The sequence below is a fragment of the Coregonus clupeaformis genome, unplaced genomic scaffold, assembly GCF_020615455.1.
Source record: "Coregonus clupeaformis isolate EN_2021a unplaced genomic scaffold, ASM2061545v1 scaf1346, whole genome shotgun sequence".
Classification (NCBI taxonomy): Eukaryota; Metazoa; Chordata; class Actinopteri; order Salmoniformes; family Salmonidae; genus Coregonus; species Coregonus clupeaformis.
In genome coordinates, this window is record NW_025534800.1 from 25,602 (window position 1) to 45,978 (window position 20,377).

General features: G+C 42.8%; 1 protein-coding gene across 2 annotated transcripts; it reads right to left on the bottom strand.

Annotated features, from left to right (window-relative positions):
- Positions 1-612: 612 nt before the first annotated feature.
- LOC123486915 (plakophilin-3-like) lies at positions 613-19,891 on the bottom strand. 2 transcript variants are annotated; one of them, XM_045218084.1, is made up of 14 exons: positions 19,788-19,891; positions 18,244-18,421; positions 12,005-12,093; positions 10,892-11,568; positions 10,625-10,748; positions 10,246-10,450; positions 5,682-5,856; positions 5,463-5,580; positions 4,883-5,047; positions 4,541-4,723; positions 4,241-4,394; positions 3,887-4,082; positions 3,683-3,770; positions 613-1,386 (listed from the first exon to the last, which is right to left on the bottom strand). In XM_045218084.1, the coding sequence occupies exons 1-14, from the start codon at positions 19,791-19,793 to the stop codon at positions 1,345-1,347; spliced, it is 2,400 nt and encodes a 799-aa protein (XP_045074019.1). In that variant the 5' UTR covers positions 19,794-19,891; the 3' UTR covers positions 613-1,344. The 2 variants fall into 2 exon arrangements, with proteins under 2 accessions (XP_045074019.1, XP_045074018.1); XM_045218083.1 differs by lacking the exon at positions 19,788-19,891 and having other exon boundaries at positions 18,244-18,664.
- Positions 19,892-20,377: the final 486 nt, after the last annotated feature.

A 20,377-nucleotide genomic window follows, 5' to 3' on the forward strand; every position in this document is an offset into this window, starting at 1 on the left:
AAGACAGAGTACTGGGAGCCCAAATGCTTCAGAGCAACCTCCATACTATGTGCATGTAATTCAACTTACCAGTACAAAAGTGAAAACAGAAGTTCCCTTTAGTTAGATTGTATCTTTACAATGCAATTATGTATCATGCTAAACCAATTAAATTAAACCATTACATTTTACATTTTTACATTAATTATGAGAAGCAATTCACCTCACATACTGTAACCTAACACCTCACATACTGTAACCTAACAGTCTGAGCTAGCCCATGTAGATTAATAATGCAGAGAAATGATGACCTGTATGTGCAGTGGCCTCAGAGTTGGGATAACTCCCTGTATCAGACACATCCAACTCTACTATGCTTCACTCAGATACACATCAATGTGTCAGAGATTGTACTGGGTAGTACTGTAAAGTCTGGTTTCATATTCAGCACTCCTCAGTACTTTATTTAGAAGTCATTATTACAAATTCTTTCTTAGTCATAAATGACACAAGGGTGAGTGAATTTCAGAGGCAGGGAGGGTTTCCGATTAGTAACCATTATGAAACAATGTAGCACAGATCTGTGAGGGAAGTATATTTTCATTCTAAAAGGACACACTGAGGACAACTGTCTGGTCATGTCAGATGCTGTTTATTGTTAGTTATTTGTGGTGAAAATAAACAGAAGAGCCTCCGTGGATGGAACAGGAAAACATTGTATCACCATGAAGTGGAGACTGGGAAGATTAAAGGCAGGGGCTCTTTAAAATGCTCTGGTGATTATTAATTCATAGGGGAGTTTGGAGGGCACCCATCCTGTCTCTTGTCTCTCAATGAAGCATCCATGTACTGTAGAACTAACAGCATCTAGAGGATTGTATTCACAGTATGTCTGTAGGAATGGCAGGTTGAGCCCATGTGGTATCAGAGATGAAAGGAGGCATCCAATGCCTTTTCCAGGATGAGTCCACTAAGTCCAAGCATTCACACACATGCATGCACACTGGCATGCACCACGTACACACACACAGTCCTGTTCATCTTGAATCTGGAAGTCTGAAGCGAAGATTCCTCAGTCATCCAACACACTCTCATGACAATACAAATATTAAGCTGGTAAAGCAGTCCATTTTGATAGACCAATAAAATGTGATATAATAAAACATGTAAAAAACAATATTGAGTAAAGAAAATATGCTTCTCCTCAGTCCTTGGCGGCCGGTAAATACATTCTTCAGAAGAATTCAGGTTCCATCAATGCATCCATTGGAGACCAGATGTGGCAGGTTCATTGTGGGGGTCCTCCTGCTGGCTCTACCAGCAGGTCCAGAATATTAATCCAGTCAACGGGCCAAGCAGTCTGCTCTAAATGACCGTGTCAGTGAAGTCACACCTCGTGAACCCTTTCTGTAAAACACAAGGGAAAAGGCCACATAGATAGAGCAATCTGTTTTTAGAAAGGGTAAATAGTAGGGCCGGGACGATACCAGTATCGCAATATTTTTTCCATAGCAAAAATGAAAACACGAAGCAGATCAAACTCTTTGGTCCTTTAAAAACCTGCTGTATGTAAAATACTGTGTGCTTTAGCTTGGAAAATCAATAAATGTGACTCTGGATGACATCATAATGATGTTTGTTTCCATCATTAGGACTAAAGAAGTTAAATTCCGCTTTGTGTTTTGTTTCCTTGCCACAATACTAACGAGTATCAAATCAAATAAATCGATTCAAATTCTATTTGTCACATGCGCCGAATACAACAGGTGTAGACTTTACCGAGAAATGCTTACTTACGAGCCCTTTCCCAACAATGCAGAGTTAAAAAGTAAAAAAATAATAATAATTTGCTAAATAAAAAAAAAAGGAAAATAGTAACACTATAAAATAAGGAGTACCGATACCGAGTCAATGTGCAGAGGTACGAGGTAGTTGAGGTGATTGAGGTCATATGTACATGTAAGTCAGTGGAGGCTGCTGAGGGAAGGACGGCTCTTAATAATGGCTGGAATGGAGTCAATGGAATGGTATCAAACATGTATGGTTGATACCATTCCATTGACTCCATTCCAGCCATTATAATGAGCCATCTCAGCAGCCTCCACTGATGTAGGTAGGGATAAACGTGACTATGCAATCAGGATAGATAACAAACAGAGTAGCAGCAGTGCATGTGAAGAGTGTGAAAGTGTGTCTATGTGTGAGTGTGTGTGTGTGTGTCAATATGCATGTGTGTGTGTGTGTGTTTTGTGTGTGTGAGCGTATGTGTGTATATGTGTGTGTTGGAGTGTCAGTGTAGTATCTGTGAGTGTGTGGGTAGAGTCTAGTGAGTGTGCAAGAGAGTCAGTGGAAAAAAAAGGGGTCTATGTAAATAGTCCAGGTAGCCATTTTATTAACTGTTCAGCAGTCTTATGGCTTTGGGGTAGAAGATGTTCAGGAGCCTTTTGATCCCAGACTTGGCACTCTGGTACCACTTGCCGTGAGGTAGAGAGAACAGTCTATGACTTGGGTGGCTGGAGTGTTTGACAATTTTTCGCGATTCTGGTATGGTCCTGGCCCTAGTAAACGGGCCTAAATATTCTACAGTGTGAAGAGGGCACATAGAAGGGACATACAGTGTTTACAAGTGTCAACTGAAGATTGATATTTTCCACAGAGAAAAAACAGACAGCCATTATCTTGGTGAGAGACAATCACTGGCTGCTTCCAGCATTCCACTGTCAGATTCAACACATGCCATTTAACTGACCATCCAGGGAAACAAGGGACAAGACACTGCAATACAAACTCAAGTAGGACTATAGCACAAAGGAGAGGACTGTCCAGTTGCTAACCACCAAGCCAAGGTTTTTTACTGGTCCTGTTCAATAAACCCCAAAACAACTAAAGCAAAGCAAACCATGATATAAAAGCTAGTCTAAATACATAACCGATAACAGATAACTAGATTGTATAAACTTTAACTGATTTTATTTTTTATTTTATTTAACCTTTATTTAACCAGGTAAGCCAGTTGAGAACAAGTTCTCATTTACAACTGCGACCTGGCCAAGATAAAGCAAAGCAGTGCGATAAAAACAACAACAACACAGAGTTACACATGGGATAAACAAAACGTACAGTCAATAACACAATAGAAAATCTATATACAGTGTGTGCAAATGTAGTAAGTTATGGAGGTAAGGCAATAAATAGGCCATAGTGCAAAATAATTACAATTTAGTTTTAACACTAGAGTGATAGATGTGCAGAAGATGATGTGCAAATAGAGATACTGGGGTGTAAATGAGCAAAATAAATAACAATATGGGGATGAGGTAGTTGGGTGGGCTAATTTCAGATGGGCTGTGTACAGGTGCTGTGATCGATAAGCTGCTCTGATAACTGCAGTAACTGCACAGAATGAGGATTTCTAAGGGCCACAAGAAAAATTCACTTCCATGAAAATGTAATAAAAATATTTATATTTGCTGTGCCAAAGAACTATGGGGGATATCAGTAGATCCAGGGGAGGGGATAATGCTTAGAACTGAGGAAAAAAATAGTTAGACTAACCGCTAGAGGCCATAAAGAAAATAAAGAACCATCTGGACCAAGACAAGAGGTTAGAGGGCCATGCACAATGGAAGAGGCCAAACGACTCAGTTTCCTGCTCTCCAATCCCATCTATCACAATGCCTATGTTAAATGGTGTTAGCCTCACCTGTTTATAATCTTTATGCAGCTTGTTGTACTGGAACATGTTGAAGAGTACCGTGGAAGCAGCCTTGGCAGCCTTCAGCTTCCCTGAGCTACAGTAGGAGAGAAACATAGTCAAACACAATGGGAGCCAGACAGGAAATTCGAAATAAAAAGCAGACACAATGAATAACAAAACCAAGAACACTGAGAGACAAGATTCACTAACCTGTTGTCGTGGGAAGACTTTATTGCAACAAGTTTGGGGAGTCCGTCAAAGTAGGCGATGTCTCTCGCTGCGAGTGAGCTGCCTGCAACCAGGTTGTTGAGGGTCCCACATATGTTGACCACCACTTCACCGGAGGGTTCCTTCTGGTGGCCATCGGTGGGGAGCTTGGTCACCAGAATGTTCACTACCTTCGTAGCTGGAGGTCAGAAGGGAGAGAAGTAGCCATTCTTTAAAGTCTCTTATAAGGGGAATTACTGTGATTAATGTGCATGGAATGGATGGATACAAGGTTGCAGGCAGGAGAGACAGAGGTAGAAATGAACAGTGTGGGGTACTGGGGGTTGAGAGTCTCACCCATGTCATCCTTGTTTCTGCTGTGTCGGGACAGGTTCCTCAGGAGGCCAGTGAGGGAACGCATCTCCAGATCGCTGTGTGTCTGCAGGAGGTCCAACACCACAGGCAGCATCCGCTCCTGCTCTAAAGCCACCCAACTCAGCACTGACGCCCACTGATACACAGGGAGGAAGGGGAATTCAACACCAGTGGTGAGTACATTTTCAGTTTAACTGTAAATCTGAATGATGCATAAGTAGCCTGTCATGGTGAGAGTGATGGCTAGGTCAGCCCGTGGGGCAGAGGAGGGGTGGGACCTACCCTGGTCTCTCCGGCTGTGATGTTCTGCAGGGCCCCTGCTGCAGCCTCTCGTGTTGCCGTGTTGGTCTCATAGTGCTGCAGCACGCGGTTATACAGCCCCACCACCTGGGGGTGCCACAGCCACTCCGCCCCCTTCGGCTGATTAGCCACCTCTGAGAAGGTGGACAGTTCCTGGTTCCGTCGCTATAGAGATCAGGGAGATAGATTAATTACAAAAAAAACAGATCATGGTCCCATATCCATCAGGATTGCATGACAACATACTGTACATGTTTCAGTATCTTGAGGTTTAGCCGCAATTTGATATTTCCTTTTGGTTTGCCTTGTGTAAATGACAGCTACCTCCTTTGCCTTCTTGCTCTGTGGGGTGAAACAGCCAATGGACTCAGTCTCAGTAGTGGCTCTGGCCCGCGTAGGCCCCTCCAGTCGCCGTAGGGTTGAGGGAGGGATCTCACTGTACAGCTGATAAGACAGGTTCCTCAGGACACACACTGCATTCTCTACACCCTGCAGGCACAGACAAAGATGGATAGAGAGAGAGAGAGAGAGAGAGAGAGGGGGGGGTTAGAGAGAGGAGGTGAGGAGAGGGTGAGAGGGAAACACTGGTGGCCATTGTGTCTCTCAGAGCAGCATGAGTTACATAAGGCACAGCAGATAGGCCACAGCATGACCAGTCTAGCTGTCTGGTAGAAATTACAAATAGAACCACTAATGATGAACTGTACAGATACATTGATTGGCTCTCACTCTACCCCAGCTGAACCCATGAGTTGCTGAAGCCTGTAGTATATGAGATCAAATCAAATGAGATATTAAAATCAGGAAAAAGGTTTTGACCTGAAATAACATGCCCAGAAAAAGAATCAATCACGTTGTGAAAGAAACACACAAAAATGTGCCATAAGGAGAACAGTTGGTGGACCTTGTCCTCTGTTTTCTCATCCTGAAGGGAGTTCTGGATGTAGGCCACCAGAGAGTCCACCAGCCCTCGCATGTCTCTCATCTGTTGCCTAGTCCTCTCGTTCATTGAGCTCAGGTTCCTGAACAGAGGAAGAGAGTACAGAGAAGCTGTATACAGTACATGTATCAGTCCGTGTACATTGTGTATGTATACAAAATGTAGGTAGATAGGTATAGCTACCTTAGGCAGCCTGTGGTGTTGTAGAAGATGTCTGCCTCAGATGGACTCTGATGGATCAGCTCTGAATCTCCACCACTGCACAGGGGCACCAGCACCCTCTCTGTGAGCTCACTCAATGTCTCTCTGGCCAACTTCTCCTTCAGACTGTCCTTTGAGGACATGTTCCACAGAATACCTGCAGGATAGACAGAGGAGAGACAGGGTCTACTGAACCACTCCGTTGGATACACAAAACAGCCTCTATGACCAGGATAGAGTGTGTGCTGATAACCTGACATCCAAATGATTTCACTTCAATAGGTCTAAACGAGTCATGTCATATGATGCCAAAGTAAAACCTGGGGAGCCTATTTTCTATTTTCAATGTGGCCAATAAACAATATCTGATGTATCAATATGTTACTACGGATCTGTAATGGGAAATGTTATTTCTATAATACATTAACCTTCACAGTATGATAAGAATGTCAGGGAAAGGATTTACGAAGCATAAGCTACACATCTATCGCCCACACATTGGTTTATCTTATGGCCTAGTCTGCGGATCCGTAGGTAATCCAGCCCCCGCCCCACCCTCCTCGATCCCTTTTCCTCAGAGCTGAGGATCCCAATCATGTTCTGCTCATGTGTTTTTACCTCTACTTTACTCACCAATGTTTGTGGTCACCCTCCCTTCACACCTTCATATTTCTCACTGTCAGTCGTGAATTATAATTATTTTACAGGTGAAGTTTTACAGCTGAAATGCCATGCAGGGTCTGCATGGCAACCATTTGATCTCAATCCGTTTCATGGGGATATGCATTTAGATCTTCTTGAGTTAAACAGTGAAGTAGCCTACAGTGTTGTTTTCATTTATGAAAGTTAGATCAGTGAGCACATTTTTGAGCAGATGGTGTTAACAAACTTTAGCATAAGCTTACCTGTGTTTAGTTTTCATCAAAGCCCATATTTTGGCCACATTAGAGAAAAATGCTACCATTCGCACAATCATCCTAAAATCTCAAATGAAATGTTTTTTTTCTTGTTTTTTTCTTACAGTAACGTTATACTATGCTATTATATTAGGTTATGTTATGTAGAATACTATCATTATGTGATGTTGCAGACATTGATTCAGCATTGATCTAACTTTAATAAACAATCACCATTCCCTAGAGAAGTCTGTTCTCTGGGCAGATGAACAGTAGAGCAGTGACTGTAGGTAAAGTAGAGAATTCCCAACATTTGCAGAAGCTTCGGACCTTTAGCTGTCGGGAAGAGGGATCCGCAGCTACTCCGTTTTCTTATTAGCCAATGAAAGGTCAGTGGCTCCACATACCCTCCAATCAACTGATCAGAGCAGCATGGCCCTCTCCTTCTCTGTGCAGTGCAGTTGACCCAGGGGAGTGTTCAAATACATACAGAGTCCAGGAATCTCAAGGACTACTTACTCAGAGGAGGAGGCAGCCAAGCCTGAACAAAGCACAAGGGGCTGCTGGGAAATTAGGCTGCCCCTTTCAATGGGATGATGGATTTGAGTGTCCTCAGGTTACAGGGCATTCTTCCTTCCCAGCTTGACCCACTTACAAAGGGAACCTCTATTACATAGTCTCCTGAGTGGCGCAGTGGTCTAAGGCACTGCATTGCAGTGCTAGCTGTGCCACTAGAGATCCTGGTTCGAATCCAGGCTCTGTCGCAGCCGGCCGCGACCGGGAGACTCATGGGCAGCGCACAATTGGCCTAGCGTTGTCCAGGGTAGGGGAGGGAATGGCCGGCAGGGATGTAGCTCAGTTGATGGGTTCTATTCCCACGGGGGACCAGTATGAAAAAAATAAAATTTATAAAAATATGTATTCACTAACTGTAAGTCGCTCTGGATAAGAGCGTCTGCTAAATGACTAAAATGTACATAGTTACTACCTATCCACATGCTCAACCTGTGTACAGACAGATTATATCTCTGCAGACTAGAATTAGCCTCTGTTGTATTTGACAGAATCTTCAGCACCTGAGTGATACAAATACATTGCCAAAAAATGTGTGGTGGGCAACAATATTGATAATTCGATATGATATCGATATCGGTTTATGCTTGCTGTTACCCTATACAATTATGTAAAAATGTTTAACATACATGACTATTCCTGCAGGCACAAAACCCTCTCAACTTAACATACTTAACTGCCTGCTGATGGGGCATCAACAGGCTTTTCATTGTATCCAAAGTGGTTGGGTAGGTTAGGCCCCTAGAACATTCACACTTGGCGCAATGAGCAATCAGCAAGCAGTTGTCTGGACTTCATAAGCCGTAGAAGTAAACAGAAAATAAAACATTCACACAGTAGCAATGTTATTCATAAAACTGATATGATATTGATATCGGTTAGAAAAAAGCAAATGGCATTTATATACACTGCTCAAAAAAATAAAGGGAACACTTAAACAACACAATGTAACTCCAAGTCAATCACACTTCTGTGAAATCAAACTGTCCACTTAGGAAGCAACACTGATTGACAATACATTTCACATGCTGTTGTGCAAATGGTATAGACAACAGGTGGAAATTATAGGCAATTAGCAAGACACCCCCAATAAAGGACTGGTTTTGCTGGTGGTGACCACAGACCACTTCTCAGTTCCTATGTTTCCTGGCTGATGTTTTGGTCACTTTTGAATGCTGGCGGTGCTTTACATTTACATTTTATCATTTAGCAGACGCTCTTATCCAGAGCGACTTACAGGTAGTGAGTGCATACAATTATATATATATATATATTTTTATACTGGCCCCCCGTGGGATACAAACCCACAACCCTGGCGTTGCAAACGCCATGCTCTACCAACTGAGCTACATCCCTGCCGGCCATTCCCTCCCCTACCCTGGATGACGCTGGGCCAATTATGCACCGCCCCATGGGTCTCCCGGTCGTGGCCAGCTACGACAGAGCCTGGATTCGAACCAGGATCTCTAGTGGCACAGCTAGCACTGCGATGCAGTGCCTTAGACCACTGCGCCACACTAGTGGTAGCATGAGACAGAGTCTACAACCCACATAAGTGGCTCAGGTAGTGCAGCTCATCCAGGATGGCACATCAATGCGAGCTGTGGCAAGAAGGTTTGCTGTGTCTGTCAGCGTAGTGTCCAGAGCATGGAGGCGCTACCAGGAGACAGGCCAGTACATCAGGAGACGTGGAGGAGGCCGTAGGAGGGCAACAACCCAGCAGCAGGACTGCTACCTCCGCCTTTGTGCAAGGAGGAGCAGGAGGAGCACTGCCAGAGCCCTGCAAAATGACCTCCAGCAGGCCACAAATGTGCATGTGTCTGCTCAAACGGTCAGAAACAGACTCCATGAGGGTGGTATGAGGGCCCGACGTCCACAGGTGGGGGTTGTGCTTACAGTCCAACACCGTGCAGGACGTTTGGCATTTGCCAGAGAACACCAAGATTGGCAAATTCGCCACTGGCGCCCTGTCCTCTTCACAGATGAAAGCAGGTTCACACTGAGCACATGTGACAGACATGACAGAGTCTGGAGACGCCTGCTGCCTGCAACATCCTCCAGCATGACCGGTTTGGCGGTGGGTCAGTCATGGTGTGGGGTGGCATTTCTTTGGGGGGCCACACAGCCCTCCATGTGCTCGCTAGAGGTAGCCTGACTGCCATTAGGTACCGAGATGAGATCCTCAGACCCCTTGTGAGACCATATGCTGGTGCGGTTGGCCCTGGGTTCCTCCTAATGCAAGACAATGCTAGACCTCATGTGGCTGGAGTGTGTCAGCAGTTCCTGCAAGAGGAAGGCATTGATGCTATGGACTGGCCCGCCCGTTCCCCAGACCTGAATCCAATTGAGCACATCTGGGACATCATGTCTCGCTCCATCCACCAATGCCACGTTGCACCACAGACTGTCCAGGAGTTGGTGGATGCTTTAGTCCAGGTCTGGGAGGAGATCCCTCAGGAGACCATCCGCCACCTCATCAGGAGCATGCCCAGGCGTTGTAGGGAGGTCATACAGGCACATGGAGGCCACACACACTACTGAGCCTCATTTTGACTTTTTTTAAGGACATTACATCAAAGTTGGATCTGCCTGTAGTGTGGTTTTCCACTTTAAATTTGAGGGTGACTCCAAATCCAGACCTCCATGGGTTGATACATTTGATTTCCATTGATCATTTTTGTGTGATTTTGTTGTCAGCACATTTAACTATGTAAAGAAAAAAGTATTTAATAAGATTATTTCATTCATTCAGATCTAGGATGTGTTATTTTAGTGTTCCCTTAATTTTTTTGAGCAGTGTAGTTTTCCATATCGGTGCCCATCACTACTAAAAATATATTATTTTGGTTGGGATTCTATTTGGGATTTGAACTTTAAGTTGGACTCTAATTGAAAGAAAGTGTTGATATGAATCTCTGATTGATGACAATATACTGTATGCTTCTTCTGCTCACCTCATGTCACTTTTACTGTTTTGCTTTTGTTGCTCTCATATTGACACAGTATTTCCTTGAACTTTAAAATTGTAACTTAGTTTGAGATCCAAGCCGATTGTTACAGTATATAGATGATCTTACCAGTGATGTTCTTGCGAAGCTCCTCATCTGGTTCGTTCAGCACACTGATGAGCTTGGCTATTCCCCCAGCCTCAATGAGGGCCGCCTTGTTGTCCATGTTCTCATAGATAAGGTTGCGTGTAGCGCCTGTAGCGTAGCGCTGGACCTCCTGGCTGTCACTGCTGAAGAGCTGCACCAGGGCTGGGACACCCTTCAGCAGACGCACCTGTAGACAGGGTGGGTCAGGGGGAGACAGACAGGTGGATGACTGACTAGTCTATGTGACTATCAGGCTCAGCATGGAGAACTCTGTTTAGTTTAAACAGTAGGGCTGTAAATTCAATTTTGGGCAATGAAGTATGTTACTGTAAATGGCTATTTATTGAGAAGGAGCTGTTACCTGGTTCTTGGCATCACTGCTATGGTAACATTGGTGCTGGATGTAGGCTGCTCCCAGCACCTGCATGGCTGTGTCGGACATGAAGAGGTAGCTGACTGCAGTGGGCATGTCTAAACTGTGCATTCTGTCCACAAACACCAGGGAGGCAAAGGAGAGTGAGGTTAATCAGAAACCTATAACAGTTATGGAATAAGAACATAATGTACCTAGGGCTAAGTTTGTCCCTTTGATATTGCAGGAGATTTGAACAGCCCACGCATCTCTCACCCTCCGAGTTTCTCGTTGCCGTCAGCTGAATCCCTGCCCCCATCAGGCACGTCCATGCCTTTCCCTACACTCTTCATGCTGTGCAGGGAGGCTGGTCGGGGCAGGGAGTTCTGGTACTGCCCCCAACCTCCGTACACACTGCCACTGGCTCCGCCAGACACCTGCTGCCACTGCTGCAGCCCCGACGCTGAGCTCAGATGTTGCTGCTGCTGTTGTCTGTTGTTGATGCGACTGATGGTACGGTGGGCGGGGCCTTTGTAGGAGTGCTGGTAAACTAGCTCCGCCTCCCTCCACCCTCCGCCACCGCCTCCCGCCAGGGTTCCACTGAGGGTGCGCCTCATCGTTGCTGGGGTGGGTATACCTCCACCATGGTAGGAGTGGCATTCTGTGGCCATGCCATCCCGGGCCACCCAGCTGGCCACAGGGTTGGGCTGCTGGTGGGGCAGGGTGAGCAGGCCTCCCACACCCAGGGCCACTGCCTCTTGGTCAGCCTGACACATTGATCTGGACCTGGTGGTCCTCGCCCGGCTAGTCTGGTAGCCACCCAGCTGGATGTCGTCATGGTGGTGGTAGCCAGTGTTGACTGGAGGCTGGTTGATTCTGTATCTGGGTCCTAACTCCACCGCTGAGCGAGACGAGTACCCACCACCCAAGTACTGCTGGGATACCGGGGGCATCTAGAGGACATACAGAGAGGACACTGTTAGACTTAACTATCTACACTACAATAATCCCCAAAAAGCAAACATTGGCCAAACTGTCTAGTCTAAAAATGAGGTCATCGGTAAGATGTTTTTAGACTCTTTGGCCAGTAGAATCCTGTCGTGATTCTTGTTCCTGTGTCTCATCTAAACACAGTCATGATAGGATCCTGTGAAATACTGCATGTATGTGCTGTGAGGGTGCAGCTGTGAAGTGTGTCACTGTGGTAGGACTGTGGAGTTTATCGTCTATTTTTTTAACGCATATCTCCCCTGGTTTAGATAAGGGACAAAGGTTGCATGGCAATCAGCTAGAAAAGCAGGACTTTGGGGCTGTTAGATTAGGGTTTATCATGAAGACAAAAATCAACACAACTGAACTTTAGAAAATATGAAGTCCTACAGTACTCACCGTCATGGTCCTGCTCCCTGTGTTATACACCATTGACTTAGAGCTGAATCCGGGGTTGTACGTGTTATATCTCATTGTGCCACCATGGTCTACATGTGGATAGAGAAAGACTTTGTCTTAGACAGAGAAGGCAACCACAATTTTCTCCTGAGATTACAACTTCGTAATTAGTCTAATTACATATCAGTGAAGCACCTGTTCTTGTTACCAAACAGTGTGACAAAGGATGACTCTGATTAGCTTTGTGCCACTTGCTTTACTATTTGGACTCATGGTTACTATGTTTGTGCATGAGAAAACAACAACAACATCAGCCTCAGCTGTACACCAAGACAAGCAGCAAACATGTAGAAATGTAAAGACACACCTAGGGAGATATTGCACAATACCTCATGTTTTAGAGTGGATTAGCCTGAAACTGGAGCTGCACTGTATTGAGATATAGAAACATTGAGGGAAGAGACAGGATTATGTTGGACTAAGCAAGCAGGCTAGTATACCTTTGGGAGACTCTTTTTTTTGTGAGAGAGTGATTAAAACTGACCCTGGCATTTCATACTGGACAAGTTAATAATGAACACTAGAAAGTAATGTTGACACTATAGCTTAACTAATATGGTATAGTGAGGGTTAACTGAGTGGATATGTCCCAGTGAGGCTGATTCCTGGCAGAGTGACCTAGCAGGGGCTGAGAGAGGTCAACTAAACTGTGTGGGAGGATTGCATGCCTGAGGGTTGACACTGAACAGGCCAATTCCATGTCAAAAGAGTGTCTACTTACTCACAGGAAACGGCTACAAAAACATTTTTTACGCTGACTACAGACGCTCACTTCAATTCGATATTAATACCGGACCTTTTATGTATATCTTAACTCATAAACTTTTAATAGTGATAGAAAAAAACACCCAAGGGGAGGTTCGTTAAACTAATTCCCTGCATGCACAAAGTTGTCTCTGCACCGTGTGAGAGCTGAGCTCTGTCCACTACTTTGCAGATCAGTGTTACTCTACCTTTAGGACGTCTGAACATTAGGTCATAAAAATCTGCTTTTCTTACTGTGTATACAAGTACTGTATGTTTTCACTGTATTACCATGGCAACAGTGTGATAATATAGTGTTGTAAGTCATTTGAGACAGTATTATCTATAGCCCCCTGTTGAGTTTGAATAGGAGTTGCCATAACATAAGCTTTTGTCAAATAGACTGCATTGTATTCCTGATACCCCCTCCATTATGAGTTTTACACACGCACTTACACACATACACACACACATGAATATGATCAATTGTTGGGACTGTACTTCACTGCTGAGTGAAATAGGCCTACTATCACTGTTTTCAATTAAAATACATTTTTCTAATTACAGTTTAAACAGCACTATAATTAACAGTATAGTTTTCCCAACCCAAGTTGTTTGCCTTCTCATTGCAAAACACAGGCAGCTGACTGATTTATGTGTTGGTTTCACGTAGTTCTTTCTGAGACGCCATCTGGCCACAATATCCAACCCAACCCACTCAACCCTGTCCAAAATAGAACATGAGCTGAGCAGCTTGGTGCTTCTGATAACCAATTCTGAAGAGCTGAATGGATGGACAGGAATGTTCCATACATCAGAGTCCCATTTTATTTATTTATCAGAGCTTTATGTTATCAATAACCACCATGACTAGCAGTTCAAAACTACCATTATACTTTATCATATTATACTGTATTGTGTATCATTTCCCTCCCCAATCCTGTAAGAAATAATGTAATAAGGTGTCAGCTATCAGAAATTGACATCCTAAAAACCTGACCCACTAAACCAGCTGCCTGAGGATCTCATTCTAGTGTTCAAAACATTCTCTTTTAAAAGAGGCCACAGTCCCAACTGTGTAACCAGTTTGAGGAATTCAGCTAAATTCCCCTTCTATTAGTAGTGTTAAATCAGTCAGCACAAGGATAAAAAGTTTGAAGACTAAATATTACCCTTTTCTTCAATAATTATCTTCTCTCACTAAAGCCTTGTGTGCCACAGCCTTGTAAGAAGCGAATGACAAACCCATGAAATGGAATCTGTCACGTACATAATATGGTTCATTGCCACATTCAGTGATGATTCCTGACTGTGACTAAATGTTATGATTTTTCAGAATACCAGAATATCACATATTCTGTGTAAAAGCAGCTGTGTATGAATAACGTTTTATATACAGAATTACTGTGAAAGTTTGGCATCTGGCAAGACAGATTGAATGCTTTACTGGTTTGGCTGAGCATCTGTAGACACCAGAAGTGAGGACCATTGGCAGAGGTGGGTAGTAACGAGTTACATTTACTCCGTTACATTTACTTGAGTAAGTTTTTGAAAAAATTATACTTCTAGGAGTAGTTTTAAATCACTATACTTTTTACTTTTACTTGAGTAGATTTGTGAAGAAGAAACTGTACTCTTACTCCGCTACATTAGGCTACAATGAGGTCGTTACTTTTCTTTTTACCTCTTTGGTATTCTACGCGTCATTGTCTTTATCCCCCCCGCATATGCCTTATTTTAATGTTTTATTTTGACAGAGAGAGAGAGACTTCCGCTAAGGCTCTACCACGTGACTGTGTTTCACCAATCAAACGTAGTTGTGCAGTCTCGTCACTTTACCATACTCAATCTCAGTGGCGGGACGGGTTGGCTTTACAGTCATAGCAACACAAAAATGTCAGAATTAGCCGTCGGCAATGCAGACACAGACGAGGAGGAACACCCGCACCCCTGGCCTCATATTGAAAGCATGTTTACCTTAGTAAAAGTGCGAAAGAACAGCTACATTATGCGGTGTCTTCTGTGTCTACCAAAACAAACGGACATTTCAGCATTCAAGAACTCAACATCTAACTTGAGGAAACATGTAGCGGTAAGTTTCCTAAATTCGTTTTTTTTTGCTGTGGATAGGCGAATGTTTGTCTTTTAGGTTACATATGTTTTAAACATTTTCTATATATATATATATATATATATATATATATATATAATAAATATATATATATATATATATATATATATATATATATATATCCACATTTGATGTGATAATAAGTCTCTTTTAATGTCTTGATCTCCCTGTAGCCTCACAGATTTTTTTTTTGTCCACAGAGGATTCACCCCAACAAACTGGCAAAGTACACAGACTTACTAGAGAACCACAGAAAGCGTAAGTCCTCCTCTTCCAGTGATACTCTTGTGAAAAATGCAAAAATCACAGCCTTTGCTGCCCCAGGGCGGGTAACACAAGCAACGCTTGACAAGCTGATGCTAAATTTTGTATGTGAGGCCAACCAACCATTTTCTGTGGTTGAGACGCCATCCTTCAATACTTTGATAGAAACCTTGCAACCTCATACAGTAATGACAAGGAAAACGTTATGCACAAGAATACAAGAAGCTGCAAAACACAAGAAGAGCATAATCATCAAAAAGCTGAGTGCTGTGAACTATGTTGCTAACGTAGCTACTTAGGTGTCACCTGTCACTGGATAGACAACACCTCACTGGAGAGGCACTCCACATTGGCTTGTAGACCTGTCAAAGGCTCGCACACGTTTGATGTCCTTGCTGCTGCATTAGAGGAAATACATTCTGAGTACCACATCAGGGAAAAAGTGACCAGGACGACAACAGACAGTGGCTCAAACTTCCTTTCGATTATATGGTGAGGAGAAAGAGGAGGAAGCCATCAATGTACAAGAGGAGAGTGACTCCACCCTTGATGATGCAACAGAAGATCAGAGTGAGTCAGAGGTGGAGTATCAAGATGTCTGCAATTCTGGATGACAACACAGGCCTTGAGTACCAACTTCCAAGGCACCAAAAGTGTGCATGCCATCTCCTCAATCTTATATCCACAGTTGATGCCACTGCTGCAGGAGGAGCTGCAAACGAAACCTACAAGAGGCTGTCTCGGTCTGCTTTTGCAAAATGTCATGCTCTTTGGAATAAAACCAGCAGGTCAAGCATGGCTCATGAAACAGTGGAACGGGAATGCAAGCTGCAGTTTCTCCGACCCAATCAGACACGCTGGAGCTCCCTGTTCCTCGCTGTAGAAAGGATTGTGCGCATTCACCGAGAGCAAGGAGAACAAGCAATTCGCAATGTCTGCACAGCATTAAAGATAAAGATGTAAGTTGACAAAATGTATATTTTGTTTTTAAAGAATAATAAAAGTAAATAAGCCTTGCTGATTAATGGGTGAATCCACTTGTCTCAAGTAACTACGTTTTCTTTGCATGGTGGTGTGACAATTGTGGATGACTTGAATGAAATATATATATATATATATTTTTTTTTTTGTATTTAACATGTACACTGCATAATAAAGACATTGTACCAGAAATAGCTATAAGTAATTGTTTTATCGTTACATCTTTTATAGGTTGAATCCAGCTGAAAATGGGTTTTTGGTCGAGTATGCTGCTGTGATGAAGCCTGTTGCCATGGCCCTTAATATCCTCCAAGGGGAATCATCTGTGCATATGGGCCTCCTGCTGCCAACACTTTACCAGTTGCGGGACAAGCTGAAGAAGTTGGAGTCAACTTGCAAAATGTGTACACCTCTTGTTCACGCCCTGCAGCAAGGGATCCAGAAACGTTTTGGAGACGTCATGAAAGAGCCTGAGCTGATTGCAGCAGCAATACTCCTACCAAGATTCAGAACATCCTGGACCACAGAGGAGAACATCTTAAATGCTGGTAAATATACTTGTTTATCAATTCAAATGTGAACCAGTAGACATTGACCTATATAACTCTGTATAATGTTACTGTCATTTAGGATTATAGTGTGTCAGTGACAAACCACAGGGTGGCAATATAGTTAGTGTGACTTTTTTTTTTGCTGACTTTTCTTGTTAGATATTGGAACTGGAAGTAAACATAATGCCTGATCTACAACTACATCACTCTCCTCTAATGCCTTTTAGAGAACATGCATTCAGCTTAATTTGTGTTCTGGGATACTAGGCCTGCAATATTGTTTTATTTGGCCATCTATCATGGACTGGTGCTTTTTCAGTTGATGTGTACTGCTGCTCTTTTCCTCTGCTCAGTGAGATGTGCAGTGTGGCCTAATCACAGATCAGAGTATTCATTTCTAGGCACACAGAAAAAGGGCTGTTGCTTGCCATGCAATACAAAGGTACTGAGTAGGCCTAATCAACACCTATTGATTATTTTACGTTGACCGCTTCCTTCTGGTGTGCAGTTTTCTGTTCAGCATGCCTGGTATGAAATGTTTGTGTGTTTCCTTCTGTTGTTCTGTCACTGTGGAGACATACACACCGTTTGAGAGTTTATGGGCTGCCTCGTTCTAGTTCTGCGTGGTAAAAAAAGTATAAAGGTTTGGAAATGTGTGTTACTTGTGCTTATTTATTTTTTATTTATTATTATTTTATTTTTTAATACTTGAATTTACCTGAATTATTTTAATTTAAGCTATTTTGTAATTCATTAAAGATGATTATTTTGTATTTTTGTCTGTCTGATTGTTGTCTTGTGTTAAAAAATAAATCAGACGTTACTCAACAGTTACTCAGTACTTGAGTAGTTTTTTCACCAAGTACTTTTTTACTCTTACTCAAGTAATTATTTGGATGACTACTTTTTACTTTTACTTGAGTCATATTATTCTGAAGTAACAGTACTTTTACTTGAGTACAATTTTTGGCTACTCTACCCACCTCTGACCATTGGTCAGAACACTCAGATGTGTTACCTTGCCCCTGCATGTTATGAAATACCTGCAGGGCTGCATTTTTATGGTATGTATGAGAGAGTAATATAGCCTAGATGGGGAGTTGGAGGGGGTCTTAGGGGAAACCGCTGTATGATTACTCACACCACACTATAAGCCACTAACCCCATCTGGTACCAGCAAGACCAGTCTGCCAAGACAAGGACTAGTTTCACTGATTAGAATACAATAATAATCAATCAATATTGACAAGTCTTTAGGCTACCAATGATAAAATGACCTTTTCCATGTTTTGTACGTCAAAGGAAAACGGATGATAGTAAGTTTGGACTGGTCTGGTGTTGAAAGTGTAGGGTTGAGCCATCTTCCATAAGGGTGTAATTTAAAGAACTCCAAAACTTTGGTCTGGTCTACACACAGCTGGTAATTCGTTTATGCGTTTAAGTTGAAAAACAAATGCCTCATATTTCTAAAATGGGACACATGCTAAAATGTATAATAAGTTGCCCACCTGGGGAGATGCAGTTCGAGCCGTTCAGCCGTGTGAGAGATGAGGACCTATTTTCGGCGAGGCGCAAATGGACTTGTTGTTGAACCCTCTTAGCCCTTTCCACCTCGTCCATTATGGAACCTCTCGGTCCCAACTGCACATCGGACGGGACTGCATAAGTGGTGACCGCGGTGTTGGGCTGTAGGGCGGACAGAAAGCAGCTCTCTGAAGCAACCGTCGCACTCATTGCGATAACCGCAAATTGAAACAATCCTTTAAAATTGACAGAGGACAATCAAAGAGTCCCTAGTTCGTTATTATGTGTAAATGACGCCCAGCTCCTATGTATAAAGTGGCAGACTCATGCATTCAACTCTTATAATTCCCAAAGGCAGGTAGACCACCCTGCTGCACTTCTTTCCCGTCAGTTGCAACCTTCTCTCTGAACTGATGCTTGCCTCGAGCCAAACGCTAGGAGGAGTTATTTGATGTCACGCAGTCTCACATTGGCCATAGCCTACTGCAGCAGCTGCAGATAAATAACCTTGTAAAATGTTTCAATTAAAGCTGGAATCCTTAGTCGCTACATACATTTTTGCTGAAAATCGAACTTTTTAAAAGTTTATATTCTGTTAACTCATACCCAAATTATGTTGTTGACTCATTCTATACTCGTAAATGTGGCCAAAGCATAAAAAACTTCAAACCCCCACCTAAAACTTGTAGGCTATCTCAAACAGTTTCAAAAACGCTTGCCAATTAGCAGTCTACTGGCATGATTATTTTTTATGACAGTATATGCCCACAACATTCTGTTGTTGGGGTACACGTACACCCACCCCATTTCAACACACAAAAGCTGCTTTTTAACTAACTTAATTACAAATGTTTGAAAGAAAACTATTTCACTCATATTGTAATTAATTAATCTGGAAACACTGGTCTGTTACTTTAATGATTCTAGATTCCCTGTCAGAACCCAAAATACAAGCTTGTTTCACAACCCAAAATACAAGCTTTTTTTACTCCAATGTTTGTAAACAATGTAAATGTAAACAAACACTGCATAGCCTCAAAACATGTTTAAAACTATAATTTTGAGATCGTGGATTGTCAGTTGTTGTGTCCATAGCTCTGTCTATGCATTTGAGAGTGGTTACATTTCTCCAGGCCCATCCCTCAACTTTTTACCACAACACAGATGGGGTGACGTTTTGTTATTGTTTCAATTAAGGATTCTAGCTTTAAGCCAAGGCAGGCAGCATACTTTCTTATCTTGTTTTTCCCTCACTACTGAATTGAAGTGAAATTATTCTACGTTATTATTTAGCCTTATAATTAGTTATGAAAAGACAGGACATCATTTGACACCACGTCATCTCCTTCTGAACCAACATTGCATACCTTACCATCTTTGACCCATGCCCAGTTTTAGTTACCTAATGTAGGCTATGTATATGGTACAGTGTGGTGCAAGATACAATAGGAAACTCAAAAGGCTTACATGTATCATTATCCCATCAGATAATCCAATCACCCCAACATAGTTAGATTAAGGGACTCACCATCATAATAGGTTTTAGTATCCTTTGCCAGATTGGTTAAAATGTTTTCTGTCTTCTTTCAGTATTCCTTCTATCTGTCCTCTTCAGTTAGCTCTAGTCCGTCTGTTCTCCTTTCCTGAAATCTCTGCTCTTTTAGGAAGGTGGTTGTTTTAGACTAAGGAGTGCCGAGCTCTGAGGGCTCACCCCTGACAACCCTTCCCTAATACCCCACGCCCTGTCCCGACTTAGATGAAGATGGGAGCATGGGAGAGTGATAAAGATAAAGAGAAAAATTAGTCAAAGGGAGAGGGTAGAAGTGAAGATGTGAGAACATATTTAAACCGAATTTGTCTAAATGAATCACTAACTGTCAGAGCCCAAAATTGGTCCTCTGTAGCTCAGCTGGTAGAGCACGGCGCTTGTAACGCCAAGGTAGTGGGTTCAATCCCCGGGACCACCCATACACAAAAATGTATGCACGCATGACTGTAAGTCGCTTTGGATAAAAGCGTCTGCTAAATGGCATATTATTATTATAAAATTGTTATGGTGATATCAATGGGTTTGATGTCCGTGTACTGGTTCTGTCTGGTGAAGATTTTGTATGAGTG